At 35.0% G+C, this 15,912-nt stretch overlaps 2 protein-coding genes across 3 annotated transcripts; one reads left to right on the forward strand and one right to left on the reverse strand.

The window, feature by feature from the left end:
* Positions 1-5,058: 5,058 nt before the first annotated feature.
* LOC109787791 (protein IQ-DOMAIN 10) lies at positions 5,059-9,619 on the forward strand. 2 transcript variants are annotated; one of them, XM_020346358.3, is made up of 6 exons: positions 5,059-5,345; positions 6,266-6,348; positions 6,566-6,748; positions 7,518-7,745; positions 7,876-7,989; positions 8,916-9,619. In XM_020346358.3, the coding sequence occupies exons 2-6, from the start codon at positions 6,274-6,276 to the stop codon at positions 9,213-9,215; spliced, it is 900 nt and encodes a 299-aa protein (XP_020201947.1). In that variant the 5' UTR covers positions 5,059-5,345; positions 6,266-6,273; the 3' UTR covers positions 9,216-9,619. The 2 variants fall into 2 exon arrangements, with proteins under 2 accessions (XP_020201947.1, XP_082917993.1); XM_083061867.1 differs by lacking the exon at positions 5,059-5,345 and adding an exon at positions 5,362-6,143.
* A 2,029-nt stretch (positions 9,620-11,648) lies between these two features.
* Positions 11,649-14,684, reverse strand: TCP3 (TEOSINTE BRANCHED 1, cycloidea and PCF transcription factor 3). Its single transcript, XM_020346356.3, has 2 exons — positions 12,183-14,684; positions 11,649-12,083 (listed from the first exon to the last, which is right to left on the reverse strand). Exon 1 carries the CDS (start codon positions 13,400-13,402, stop codon positions 12,227-12,229), a length of 1,176 nt encoding a protein of 391 aa, XP_020201945.2. The 5' UTR covers positions 13,403-14,684; the 3' UTR covers positions 11,649-12,083; positions 12,183-12,226.
* Between the last annotated feature and the right edge of the window lie 1,228 nt (positions 14,685-15,912).

The raw sequence follows: 15,912 nt of genomic DNA on the forward strand, positions 1-15,912 counted from the left end.
TGAATCACACCTCATCATACATCATATATCATACATACATGATCCAAAACTTCAACTTAACATGCATTAGCATCATTTCATCATAAACATGTCCACGCCCGGCGCAGCCTGAGCTCGCCCAGCCTAATCCCAACCTGTGAGTCCTAAAACTCATCCACACCCAGCACGTTCAACTCACGCTCAGTGTCCTTGAGATAGAGACTCCTACGAGTCTCCACGCCTGATGCAACCAAATCACGCCTGGCCCAACATCCAACCCGAGAGCCCTAAGTTCTTCAACGCCTGGTGCGCTCAACCTGCGCCTAGCCTAAATCCAGTCAGAGAGTTTCAAAACTCTCATCCAAACCAACAAATTCAGCCACATGCAAACACAAAACACAATGCATAGGCTCCATACAACTCAAAATAAACTTAAATCTCACATGCATCCAACCTATGCATCAAAATCATCAAAATCCTCCTTTTACTCAAAACCCCAAAAAATGAGATTTTCTTTAATCCATCTATGGATTCTCAACATTCATGCATCAATTAAGTTTCTAAACTCACATGCAACCTAAAATACAAACATTTTAGCTTCCCTCACCTGAAGATTGGCTCAAAATAGCCAATAATTGAGAAAAAGTAGAATTCCCTTCCAAAACTCAACCCGGAACTTCAATCCTCCCAAAGCAAGCTTCCTAATCTGAATTTCAAGAAAAGACAGAAGACATTAGTGATCTAGAGGAGAAAAGGAATCATACAGAGAAATTTGGCAGAGAAAGGAGCTCACAGACCCAGAGTCCTTAAAACTTCTCTCTAAAAACTTCACTTTCTCCTTAACCACACAACCCCTATTTATAGAAGTTCTGGAGTGGCCAGAACGGCCTGTTCCGAATTTGGAACGGCCCGTTCTACACCCCTTCATCACGTACAAAAATCACATGCAGAACGGCCCGTTCTGAAATTAGAACGGCCCATTCTGGGACTCATCTAGAATGGCCCATTCTCCATCCAGAACGGCCCATTTTGGGTTTTGGAACGACCCGTTCTCCCTCCAGAATGGCCCGTTCTCAACTACGATTTACAAGTCAATTTAGTAGTTTGGAACGGCCCGTTCTGAGCTACTAAATCACCCATATTGGGCTTTTGGACCTTTTGAAATAACTTACTACGTTACAACCACAATCATTGCAACCATCGCCACCATCATTGCCATGGTTGCCACCCTACTATACCATCGCTATTATTATTGTCACTTCCACTCTACCCGCACAACTACTACTATTGTCACCACCATCATTGTCACCACTACAACCATTATCATTGTTGTCGTCGTCACCACCACCACCACCATCAACTCCCATTGTAACAGTTTGAATACATCGGAATGAGAGGGATACATTGAAATGAGAGGGATCTAGAGATTGTACGAGATTGTATAGTTGAGGATGACTTAAAAGAAAATAATTTGTACTATCTATACCAATATGATACATCTATTTTTTGGTAGCTCATCACTTAAAAACTTCACAATTAAGTGTGCTTGACTTATGAGTAAAATAATGATGGATGACCTTCTGGAAAGTTTCCAAGAAAGTGTGTGAATGAAGACAAAGCACGCTGAAAAGTTTTGTGTTGGTTTGTGGGGTCAGTTATTGATCTTAAAAGTAAATAGACATCTTAGGAAAGGGCTATCCATGGAGGGTTCTGATCGATGAAGGATTTTGACCAACAAGAAGTTGTGTAAAGTGTTATTGTGAAGTGTCGTAAAGTGGAGTCTTTGAGACATCATAAGTGTGGTTCGGGGTGAACCAAGCGAAAGTTGTTGGGCTTATAATAGCCCGAACACACCGGAATGAGAAGGATCTAGAGATTGGACAAGTATGAGATTGATTAGTTGAGGATGGCTTAAAAGGAATTAATTTGTATTACATATACCAATAATATGCATCTACTTTTTGGTAGTTCATCACATAAGAACTCCACAATTACACTACTAGAAAAGTGTAATTTTCCAGCGAATTTTTCTACAAAAAAATATTCGTAGAAATTTTTTGCAAATGTTCTTGCAATAATAATTTCACAAAAAATTTTTACGAATTTATTTGCGAAAAATAATTTACAGATATTTCTTACAAATTTTTTTATGAAAAATAATCTGCAAGAAATTTTTGCAAATTTTGCTACAATTTTAATGATCATATAAATTTTTTTCCATGATAAAATTTGCAAAAAATATTGTACGAATTTTATTTTGTTTCTTGCAGATTTTCTTGCAAATATAAATTCGCAAGTAATGTTTACTAAATAGTAGAAAAATTTTGCAGATAACTCTTCCTACGGATTTTCCTGTCAATTTTAATTCGCAGGAAAAATCAAAAAATATTTAAATATTTATAAGTTTAATATTTTAAAAAAACATTTAAGTCCCACATCGATTGAAAATAAAACAATTAAAGAGTATATAAATTGGGGCAATACTTACCTTACAAGTTGATTTGTATGGTTGAGTGTTAGGCTTAGAATCTACAATTTTAGAATTTAAAAGATTATGTATCACATGTTAGAAGTGTGGAAACAAATGCTTCGGATGAATTCATTGTGAGCATTTGAAAGTTGAAGAATTATTGATAGAATTTATAGTAATTTTTTTCATAAAAAATATTCCTACAGAATTTCTTGCGAAAAAATTCGTAGGAAAGTTTCCTGCGAATTTTTTTTGCAAGAAATTTCGTAGGAAAATTTCTTGCGAATTTTAAAATTTGCAAAAATATATTATCCACGAAGGTATTACCTACAGATAAAATTTTGCAGAAAAATTTGTAGGAATAACGTTTCCTACGAATTTTTATGAAAAATTCGCAAGAAAAGTTGCATGTAATAAGAGAAATTCTAGTAGTGTTAAGTGTGCTTGATTTTGAGTAATTTAAGGATGGGTAACCTTCTGGGAAGTTTCCTATAAAGTGTGTGATGAGGACAAAGTACATTGAAAAGTCTTGTAATGGTTTGTGAGATCAGTGACCAACGAGAAGTTGTGTAAAGTGTCATGAAATGGAGTCACTGAGACGTCATAATCTAAGGGATGTTACACCCACCATAAGGTCGATTTTAGTGGTTCGTAAAGTTTTAAGTTTGATTTGTATTTTAAATAAAAAAAACATTAATCCTAACCAAACATAAATGTTTAACAACTAAAGTTATCCATGCTATAAAAGAAAACAACTAACGTTGTCAATCAATACGTGTCGAGGTATAAATAGAGTCTCACATCGTTAAAACTTGAGAAACAAATATTTATAAATAAAATATATATATATATATATATATATATATATATATATATATATATATAAATAGTCTCTACTAGTATGAAACATTTTGAGTAATGACCAAAAACAAATTCATGAAGACCAAAGTAAACAATATTACACAAATGTATAGATATGTGTGTGAAATCTGATACCGAATAATATAAGTAACCTAGTCCTTTAAAACACAAGAGATGATGATAACAACTAACTAGCATTTTAATGATAGACTCACTACTGCATCTCATCAGGCCTAGCAAACTGGACCCTAATACACCTTAAAATGCTTTAGTTATTTATTTTAAAAATTTTAAATGCTTTCAGAAGCTTTAGTTTAACTAAATATCGAAAGAAATCCTAATGACACTCTATTTAACATTTTTTTTCTTAATTCTTTCTTCATTATTGGTTGAATATCACAAGATTTGATAAGTTTTATCACTAAATTATGAAGAAAAACTAAATAAATATGATACAGAACACACAAAATTAATAATTGATAATAAATTTCAACTGATAATAAGGAGAATATATATATATATATATATATATATATATATATATATATATATATATATATATATTAGACACGGAGTATTGTCTTGCTACCACAATATTAAAGTATGTACCTCAATAGTTTCAAACATCTCATTACATGAAATAGCTCGAACACACCGGAATGAGAATGATCCAGAGATTGTATAAGTATGTGATTGATTAGTTGAGGATAACTTAAAAGGAATTAAGTTATATTACATATACCAATAAGATGCATCTACTTTTTGGTAGTTCATCACATAAGAACTCTACAATTAAGTGTGCTTGACTTTGAGTAATTTAAGGATGGGTAACCTTCTAGGAAATTTTCTATAAAGTGTGTGATGAGGACAAAACACATTGAAAAATCTTGTGTTGGTTTGTGGGATTAGTGAGCAATGAAAAGTTGTGTGAAGTGTCATAAAATGAAATTACTGAGACGGCATAATCTAAGGGATGTTACACCCACCATAAGGTCGATTTTAGTGGTTCATAAAGTTTTAAGTTTGATTTGTATTTTAAATAAAAACATTAATCCTAACCAAACATAAATGTTTAACAACTAAAGTTATCCATGCTGTAAAAGAAAACAACTAACATTGTCAATAAATACGTGTCGAGGTACAAATAGAGTCTCACATCGTTAAAACTTGAGAAACAAATATTTATAAATAAATAAATAAAACATAAATAGTCTCTACTAGTAATGACCAAAAACAAATTCATGAAGACCAAAGTGAACAATATTATACAAATGTATACATATGTGTGTGAAATTCGATACCTAATAATATAAGTAACCTAGCGAGTCCTTTAAAACACAAGAGTTATGATAACAACTAACTAGCATTTTAATGATAGACTCGCTACTGCATCTCGGGCCTAGTAGACTGGACCCTAATACACCTTAAAATGCTTTAGTTGTTTATTTTAAAAAATTTAAATGCTTTCAAAAGATTTAGTTTAACTAAATATCGAAAGAAATGCTAATGACACTCTATTTAACATATTTTTTTCTTAATTCTCTCTTCATTATTGGTTGAATATCACAAAATTTGATAAGTTTTATCACTAAATTATGAAGAAAAAAAAAACTAAATAAATATGATATAGAACACACAAAATTAATAATTGATAATAAATTTCAACCGATAATAAGGAAAAAATAAAATAAAATAAAAAGAATATTAGATACGGAGTATTGTCTTGCTACCACAATATTAAAGTATGTACCTCAATAGTTTCAAACATCTGATTAAATTTTGCTCCTCAGATATCATTGTAATTTCATTTTCAGAAAACGCAACTGGTTAAATATATGACTAGCTTCCGTTACCTTTCTGGAGACTCCTGATCTTCCAAGAGATTAAACATCTGCTTCAGTGTGGTTGGTTTGTCACACTTTGCTATGAACTCTATAATTTGTCTTAACTGTACTACGTGTTATATAACTGTCCACCTTTCATCCTCTCCAAGCAACCACTCGTTCGTTTGTGTCTGCTTTTGCTACTTTGCCTGGTATGTTCCCTTTACCATTTCCCATTATTTTGCATCTTTCTATTCTGTTGTGGTTATTGTAGATTTTAGAAGGATCAAAACATGGATGCTCGTTGAATTTTGGTGCTATACGTTTTGCTTTGAAATTCAATATTTCATATAAGTTTTTTTTTGTACCACATGACACATGCAATTAAGAATCACACATTGAGTAAGATAATAAACATGATGAGGTACTTAAGTCATAAGCCTCAAATGAACATGTCGTTTGAGTTCAGCAACTCTCTTAAATTCTAATAATCGATGTTTTCATTGAGAATTTATTTACGGGAAAAAGAAAAACTATTTAGAAGGTAGATTAAGGTGCAATAGGACATATATATATGATGTAGTGTGAAAATCATTGTTTAATAAGATGATAGCTTCGAGGGGTTTGGATGTTCCATTTTTACCTCAAATTAGAGGGCTAAAGGAGAAGATATCGAGGAATATCACAATTCAATGATTTGCAACAAAACTAGGAAGGTGTCATATATAGGGTGTGTGGACTAATCACAGCTTGACAGGGTGTCAAACTTGAATTTGACTCTTCTAAGATACACTTTAAAAAGGGTAAAGTTTCCAATTTAAATTTTAACAATTTTATAATTTATTTGTTTTACATGTGAATGTATATTATTACAATGTGAATCATTGATAACTGTTATGATTCTACACTTTATAAAGTGTATTCAATAGGAATCAAATTCAAATTCAATTTACCAGTCACACATGGTTCATTAGTATGATACAATATGAGAAATTACCATATTCTTCAAGGTAATGTGACTAGCCATTGCATTTTTGTTTACATGATAAACAATTGATGGGAGAATTCAACTAGAACCCTATGGATACGGATTTATGCATGAGATCAACAATTGATGGAATGTTTTGTGCAGGTATAGAAATGAGTCCAAAGAAATGGTTTAAGATGATCATTAAATTGAAGAAACCGAAGATAGATAAATCGAAACAAGAAAAGGTTATTTCTTTTTTGTCTCTTTACAATCTTTGCAATTCAAGTTTAAATATTTATTAGGATAATTTGGAAAGGTTCTCTGCTTCTAGTCTATGACTGAGGAGGATTTGAGTCTTTGTGAAATCTAATTAAAATAGTTCTTCATTAAATTCTATATTTTCACCATTATTTGACAAATCCATTGCTTCTGAATAATTCTCTCTGCCACACTTTTGAGAAGGTGCAATCTAGCCCTGAAAAATCAAATGAGTCCTTTGAGGAGAAACAAGAAGATATTAATGAAGAGTCAAGTAGCATTCCAAGTGAGTGTTTAGTGGTAGAAAGGATAGAAAGGACAGTTCCCACGAGGTTGATAGAAGATACTGCTGCTACTCGGATTCAAAATGCATTTCGTGCATTTCTGGTACATTATACATAATCACATGGTGGTCAACACCATTTATTTTATAACTTTATTTGTCACATTTTTCATTGTAGCTTCTGAATGTAATGCTGCATTTGATGTTTCATTAATAGGGAGTAAACAAATAGAGTTTAGTATTATGTTAAGGAAAGCAAGTAAATGAAAGCAAAAGTCAAAATTCAAAATATCTGATATTTCTCTAGTCTCAAATCTCCCCCACATTTTGTCTCAATAATCATTTTTTCCATTACCTTAAATTATCTTTCCAATTTGCATGCAATCACATATATGTGGCTGTTAATGTCAAAATTAATTATTCTTCTTTTATATTTGCCAAAAAGCAATGACATTATGGGATATCAGATAGTTCTCTATTTGTTTGTTTCTGGTAGGCGTTTTTAGAGTAAATTGTCTATGCATTCACGGTATATAAAAGATTTTTACATTGTCATTCAATAACTAATTGACATGGTAAATTCATTAAATTTTACAATTATTATTTCAAAAGTTATCATAATTTTTTGTTCGTTGACAGTGTAATTTTTTTTTTATATTAATTGAACATGGAAATAAATTTTTCTTTTTATTAGTAACTGTTTTGGTATAATGTATAACAAACTTGCTTATGGTCACTAATGAAATGAATCAAATCTGCACAGTACTTTTCAAACTATATTCGTTTTTTTCACCCATCTGGATTTTAAATCCATATATTTCTATTCGAGCCTGTTGTCTAAATCTTACTAAGCTCTCCTCTTTGTGTATGCAGGCAAGAAGAACATTGCACCATCTAAGGGGAGCAGTGAAATTTGAGGCTTTGATTCAAGATCACATGGCCAGAGAACAAACAGTAACTGCGCTAAACTACATACATTCTTGGAGCAGAATTCAGGATCAGATTAAGGCTCGCAGACTCTACATGATAACAGAAGCCAGGATTAAGCAAAAGAAACTGGAGAACCAGTTAAAACTTGAGGCCAAGATTCATGAGCTCCAGGTATTATTACTGTCATCTTCTTGATGTAGCTTGTTATAAACTTTTGTTAATGTAATAAACAAACCATTGTTCAAATCATGCCATTTTTTCAGTTTCAAGAAAATATGCTTTGTTGGTAAATGTGTGTCAGGTGGAATGGTGTGGAGGTTCTGAAACAATGGAAGAGATACTTTCGAGGATACATCAGAGAGAAGAAGCAGCAGTCAAACGAGAGAGAGCTATGGCATATGCCTTCTCTCATCAGGTACTGATCATGCACATTTATTTTCTCTAAAGTGAGAGGATGAATAAAGTAACAAACCAAGATTGTCTCTGGTCTTGATTTAATGCCAAACTTAATACAGTTTTCCACATGCTTTTAGTACTATTTTCTTACCATACAGAGTTTGATCCCAGATAATTTGAGTCTAATAGGTAGTGTACAAAAAGTTTACATGATCAACCAATCATATATCATTCTTAATGTGACTTCAATGAAGTTATTATAAAAGAAAATAAACTTACTTTACAGGGCAGATTATAATTGAATGACAATAAAACATCTTTACATTGTGAGCTTACTATTTCTTCAATCTATATCAACTTATTACACAAACTATTATGTAAATTACATATATTGGAAAACAATAACAAATGCATTCAAGAAATTAGACTTAACTACACTTTTTGCTACTCATGTTTTTGAGAATTATGTAACACAACTTTTTAAATTATATATTTTGTCACTTTATTAGTTGACTAGTATCATAAACATTGTCTACTAATGTGGTATGTTGATCAGTAATATGAATTACTTACATAACATATAATGTTAATATGACATAATGTGTCATGTCAACATAACATATCAACTATCAATATGTCATGTTAGCATAACAACAAACGATCAATTAATAGAAAATTTTGAAATTTGAATGACAAAATATACCATTTTAAAAGTTAAGTGACAAAATTTTAAAAATTGTGCAAGTTAGATGAAAAAATGTACGATTAAACCAAGAAACTAAAACTAGGTTTTATTATGTTGTAAATCTAATCCACTTTAAGTTAACATAAATACATAGTCCATTTTATGTTTATTTTTTCTCTTTCCTTTGGGGTGAAGCCTAGTTTTCCTTTCTCAACTAAAAATTTGACCCCACTCACGTGGACTCACACATCAAATTGCAGTGGAGGCCCAACTGCAGCCAGTATTTGGGCCAGGCTACGTACAGCGTTGGCAAGGAAAGCTGGGGTTGGAGCTGGCAGGAGAGGTGGGTCGCAGCCCGTCCTTGGGAAATCCGGGTCCGTTTTCAGGGCCCCATGACAAAGAAAACCAATGGCCAGCCACAGAGAAGCAAAGTAGACAAAAAAGACCAAAATGATAGCAAATTGCCCTTGTCTGAGTCTGAGTTGTCAAACGGAAAGGAAACTGAGAAAGTGAAAGAAAACAACATTCCAGGGCTGTCTAAGAACAATCTAGCCAAATGAACCACGCTGTCACCTGTGTCATCTGTGGTGATCAATCAATTGCCTGACGTGTCCCTTGTATGGCACCTTTTGTTCATCCAATTATTTTTCCTTCACTTTAGCATACATATTTGGTTTCAAGAAAATATATATCGTCTGGTGTGTACATACAATACATTGAATTAGGAGACTTGTAAATGTCATCTGTATTTGCATGATCCGTTAGAAACATGCATGATTTTGCATCTTTCCAATCCCTTGAGTTCCTATTTTCTAATGGTTGAAACTTAAGAATAGTGTTGGATTTCTGGTTAGCTTAGTTATAATTTGGTTTTCGCTTTACTCAATCAGGATTTACTAGTTTTAGTATTTAAACACTTATTGTAAACATTTTTAATGAGTGAAAAATTGAGTTCCTGTGCATATATCCGATAAGTTTTCTCTCCTCTTTATATCTTTAAGTTTGTTCGTTTCTTTCAATGTCTTTATATAGACCGCTACTAAAGACCGTCTAGTGCACTAGACACCACAGTTTTATGTTCTATTTTCTAACAAATAGTCTACTATCCTTTGCATTCCAGGGCAACAGATTCTTTTTTAATCATATTATTCGGGCAAAATATTTATCCATTTTATTGATAACTAATTTTTGTCGTAAAATCTAACTGATCACCTTTAATAGGTCTTTTATAAATCACATTTTTCCATCCATTGATATCAATTGAGATCAAATAGTTTTTCTTTTTTGGAAGATAAAATAAAATACCCACTTGCCATATTTCACTATCATCAACCTGCCCCTTCCATTATTTATTGCACCAAAATAAATAACAAAAACATCATTATCTACCATTCCCATGTTGAAACCTGGTTTCTGATTTGAAGTAACATAATTAAGCTGCTTTAGCATTTAACTACATGAATATAATTGGATGATTTCAGGTAGTTTAATTTAATAAATGGGGTGGTGACACTCTTTGTAGTGTCATATTCATTAAATACTTGCCACTTTCCACACATAGTAACCCGACTTGTAGGATGTATGATGGGTTGATGACCCATTAGAATTTTGCTTTTCATGAAATTTTATTTATCAACCGACTAGCAGCAGCACTAACTACCGAAAAATAATTGCCACTATCTCAACAAAGGCCAAGTGTTTTTAATCAATTTATTTTTCATTATCCGTTTGAAGAAGAGCATTCCCAAGTGAACATTACAAAAAATCTTTATGAGGCTCTGAGATTACAAGGCAGGGGACCACAGACAGATGTACAAGTATCACACTTTAGTGGCATCCATGAGTGTGAACTCTTTCATAATTGAGCTTGGTTGTGCTCATCAATCACCTTCCCTTTTCATGGCTCCCCCTGCAGATGTTGTTTTTTACTTTTTCCATTTGTTTTTACCTGTTAGGATTTATCTACCAAAATCATGGGTCATGATGGACTGCTGCAACCTAAAGATATCCCCACACCCAAAAACAGTTACCTCATGTTACTGTTGTTGGGCTGAAAACAAACAAAAAAACACCTGATATTTTTGTTCTAGAAGGTAAGATATGTGGTTCAAAATTATATGGTAGAAAAGAAAACCATTCTACCAGAACTTAAAAGCTTTCATTTGAATCCAAACTCTGCATTAACTAAGTAGGTAGGTGAGTGGGTCATCAAACATGACTTGCGGATATTTTCCTTTATCACGTTAACTTTTTTATTCCTAATCAAGCTTTCAGTCACTGTCATAGCTTACTAAACCAGCTGAAGAACCACAATTATGACATGTGAAAGGAAAAGCAGCAAATCATGCTGAATTTAGGATATTTATTTTCCCTTTTACCAAGCTCGGAATCAACTATCACGCAAATCCTTCTTCTCTGTCAACAGTTTTCTACTGTTCATGGACAATGACTTCTCAGTCAAATGCTCCCAAAATCGAAGCATGATAGAGATGGGTGTAATGAAGCTTATTATTTCCTTCCAATTGTTTTTGCAGGATGAGGAAGCTCGTGTCAAGTGACGGGTGGATGGTTGTAGTAAAAAAAGGAACAAAACAACAATCATTCTTATGCAAAAAGAACCCCTCTTTCGTATCCTTGATATAATAATAACTTAGGAATCAATGAAACAGTAATCATACTCCTACAACTTTTCTCTCAACTCTTTCTACAAGATAGAAGTAATAAGTAGAGTGATATAATAGAGAAATAGAAAAAGAAAATATGAGTCTAAAAAATGTTGTGAGAATATAATCACTTCCGATAAAAGACTATCTTCTTTCTCGCATTTGAAACAAGACAGCAACAAACAACCACACCAAGCCAACCAAACTATTTTGATTCCCTCACCAAAACAATGCAAAAATCTTATGTGGACTTATTTGAGTTACCCTGTTTTGCTATGGAGAGAAAACCTTATTTTGCATCCGGGTCTGCGCTAACTTGGAAACATACAATAGAGCAAACCAGCTCTTTTATTCAATTTGAATGCTTTTCAGAACATTATAAGAAAAAAAGAAATGGAACAAGTACAAATAAGACACAATCACTAACAAAGAGAAACATCAATCCAATACAGATTTTTTTTGGTTCTGAGCAATCCAACACAGATGAAACAAAAAAAACACAGTACTCCTAATCCTAGTCAAATTGAGCATGAATAACAGAAACTAACATAACAAACCGAGGGATTGGAAAACCTGAATATCAACCTCAGATTTTCTTCACTCCCACGAAAGGCATATGCAAGCCATTGAAATTATCACATCTGAAATCCACACCCAAATATCTTGAATTCCCATTGCAGCTCGAAAATTCGTTCACCCTAATCTTCCAAAAGCATATTCTCTTCTCTCCATCAATGGAATCGTCTTCGATGCAACCCACAAACCCTAAAATAACAAAACAAAAAATATAAATTATTAAGTAAAGAAAATAAAAACAAAGAGGAACCGTATTGAGATTTCAAGAATAGAGACATGAGAAAGAACCTGAGGGAGAACAAAGTTGGGGTTTTTGATGTGTGTTTTTCAAATCAATGGCGAGAATCGGAGGAAGCAGAGGACGGCTTGTCGGATAAGCCGTCGTGCTCCTCTTCACCCTGAATTCGTGCTGGAATGCGGAAGCCGGAGAACCCACCGGCGGCGGCGGAAAATCCACCGCCACCGCCGCCTCCGGCGACGGAACCCTGGTGGATTAACGGCGAGAGATAGTGATGATGGTGGTGGTGATGGTGATCGACCGAAGGGTCTATCCAAGCACGAACCGAAGGAGTGTTACTGGACTGAAGGGGTCCCCTCTGAGAAAAAAACTGGCCAAACGCCGGCGCCGGCGAGTTGAACACGAATCCGCCGCCGTGGCCACTGTTACCAGAATAAAGCAATCTCTGTTCCTCTGAGTGGTGCTGCTGGTGCTCTGACCACGCCGAACCACCGTCGAAGCCTAACGCCGCGGCGGCGGTTCCGGCGAAGAGCACCGGCTCGTGGTGGCTCTGAGGCTGGTGGTGAAGCATAATTGGGTCCTGAAAGGACTGCAACGAGAGCCGCAGATCTTGCTGTCCCAAATCCGACGGCGCCGGAGGGTAGCTCTGAAACGACGTCGTAGTCGCCTCCACGGGAAAAAAAGACTTAATCGTTTCCGCAATGTTGTCAGTGTCCAACGACGCTGGCAGAAAGCCAGAACCACTGTTGTACTTGTTGCTCATGTTGTTGCCATTTTCACTCTCTAATTGGTGGGAGAATTCTGGAACTCTCCCAGCAGTATCCGCGGTGAGAGAGTCTCTCTCACCGCGGCTGCCAAAGGCAATTATGGAGTCTTCCATCGCGAGAGACTTGTTCTCGCGATGGATGACTTCCTGCTGCTGAGGTGGCTGCATCGAGCTCGCAGGATTCCATGGTGGGAGCTCTGCGAGCTGATCGATGGCCGCCTTGGCTTTTTTGATGAGCCAATCGACCGCCTTGCTGGGGCGGTCGAAGCCGAGGCGGTCCTGGACGTCGTAGAATTGGATGGCCGTATGCGCCGCCAAGCGCACACGGCGGTCGCGGGGGCCTTTGGCGGTGCAGACCTTGCTGTGGCGGTCTTTTCTCCCGGTGGAGCGGACAATGTGGCCGCCTTGCACCTCGACAATCTCGCCGTTGCCGCTGCCGCCTCTCATCGCCGCTCTCGACGGTGTTGGTGCTTGGCGATGGTGGTGGTGGTGTGATTCCTCCATCTTTCTTGCATGTTCGGATGAAGAAAGCGGTGGCGGTGGTAGAGGAGGGAGACAAGAGCGTTTCTTTGGAGGTTGGAGTGGGTTTAAGTCTAAAAGCTCCGTGTCTAAATTTGAATAAGATTCTTGTTGGTGGTGGTGTTGAGGATGGAGATTTTGGAGGTTGATATGAAATTGGTGAGGGTGATATTGAGAAGCGTGGTTGTCTTGGTTTTCTTCTCCTTCCTCTGTCACATGTCTCGAATTTAGAACCAGATTTTGATGATGATGATGAGGTTGTTGCTGACGACGATGATGATGATAATTCCTGAGAGGATCCAGAGTCAGACCCTTGTTTTTGTTTTTGTAGATGTGGTTTTCCTCTTCCAGCTTTGCACTTATCCCTAGTATGTTGTGGCTGGTGATGTTGATGATTCCTTGCACTCTCTCTCACCACTCTCCTCTTGTTGCTGCTTGTGCAACTGTGAAACTTGCTTCTTCCAAAAGCCCCTGCCATTCAATTTTCCCACTTCCATCACCCCAAAACCAAAAGCCAAAAACTACACCAACAATGTTATACTACTACACACCCTTTTCACTTTTCAGCCTAACCCATCTTTTTCCCTTCTCTCTATTTCCCTCTTTTTTTCTCTCTCCACGCACCACTTTTTGCCCTTTTTTGCAAACTCAGCTAGCTAGCTCCCTTTATATATACACTATGCAGTGTCCTACTACTTCTAACTGAACCGAACCAAATCGAACCGGTTCAATTGAGTTGAGTTGGGTTGGTTAATACCCTGTTGGTGAAACAACTTAACTCGTGTCGTTTGCAAGATCTTGAACAAGATTTTGGTAATCTCGACAGGCAGACAGTGAATTAAGGGTATGGGGAAGAGGAATTGATTCTGGGCCTATGGGAGGGCTTGATGATGGCAGTGGGAAAGGTGACAGTGTTTGGTCGGAATAGAGGTGTTAAGTATCTGTGCTGCATCACTGCCCTTCCTCTGATGCTGTTCTTATGCCACACTACACTACACAAGACATGAAATATAATATAAAACCAACACTACCGAGGTTCATTCAATCACCAAAACTTGGCTCCATCTTCCTCCCCCACCACTGTTTCCACTCTCACCTATTCAATTTCTCATTTCTAAATTTGGCTCTATTTGTTTTCTTTCCTAAAACTTGGATGCATATGTAATTACTTTAGTGTTCGAGATACCAATCTCCTATCAGAATATAACCTGAAAAATTTGTAAATAAAAACTCTCACTAAAGCTTTGTCATATCAACTAATATGAGATGATTCTAGTTTAACAGAAATTTTGAATGTGTTTGATTTAAATATTCATAAACAAAACAATTTCTAATGATATTATTTAATTCCAACATAATACATATAATCTATACTAACATAGAGTTATCTAGTATGAGACTATTCTCACTTAATTAGTAGTTTTAGATTCAAAACTTAAATATGCAATTCGTCAATTTGATTTAAACATTGTGAAGAGGGTTGCAAAAATTAGAACCATATAGGTAAATTCTCTTTTCAAAGAGATGTTTTTCGCAAGAATTGACTCATAGGTCTTTTTGTGAAGTATCTTTCTAATGAGCTCTCATTCTCACACCTTGCAAATGTAAAGCATTTTTATTGACTCAAAGAAGATGGTCCCTGCTAAATAATACATATAATCTATGAAAAAAAGCAAAGTTTTGAAAGTGGTATTTTAAATTTTTGTCTTTTTTTATGATATTGTTTTGTGAATTTAAAATTGAGGAATTTACTTGATGGTTAGAAGTTGGAACCGTTGGTTTTTTAATTTTTATCTCGAGACAGTGTTGTGGGTGTCTGGATGGGATAGATCCTTTACAGGGCACCACACCAGCACACCTTTTGAAAGGGACACCCTTACAACAGCTTTTCTGGTTTCTCTTTCACTCTATTGTCTCTCTCTATCTTTATTGTTTCGCTTAAAAGCAACATAACCATAACATGGATGACTAAATTTACTTCACCAAAACCACCTCTCTTACGGTTTCTGAAATTACTGTACACAGCATCTTCAGTTTCTTTTCTAGAACGACACTGTGTGTGCCTCTGTTTTTGCATGCTTGTCATTTTCCCAAGAAAGTCAAATAATTTTGAACAAATTATAGCTCATCCCTCATAAATATCTTCTCAGTAAATTCAATAAATAGTGTCTTTATTGTATTGAAATTTCTACTCATGACAATATCAATTATAAATGAATTTTGTTTTTACAAAAAAAAAATAGTATTTATATTAGTTAGAAAAGACATGATTCATGCAAGAGATATCATTTACTCCATTTGGTATAAGTCTACACGGTAGAAAAGAGAGTATAAATAAGAATAGTCGAGGCTTATCTAATAAGAACAAATAGATTTAATTACTTGTGTTATCTTTTGGAACAATTATTAAATGTTGCAAGAAAATATACATCTATTTTAAATATTTATACATATTTGTGATGTTATAATTAAGATATTTTTATTGTTTGCTTTAT

This window comes from Cajanus cajan, chromosome 8, assembly GCF_000230855.2.
Source record: "Cajanus cajan strain Asha chromosome 8, NIPB_CcT2T_4, whole genome shotgun sequence".
Lineage (NCBI taxonomy): Eukaryota > Viridiplantae > Streptophyta > Magnoliopsida > Fabales > Fabaceae > Cajanus > Cajanus cajan.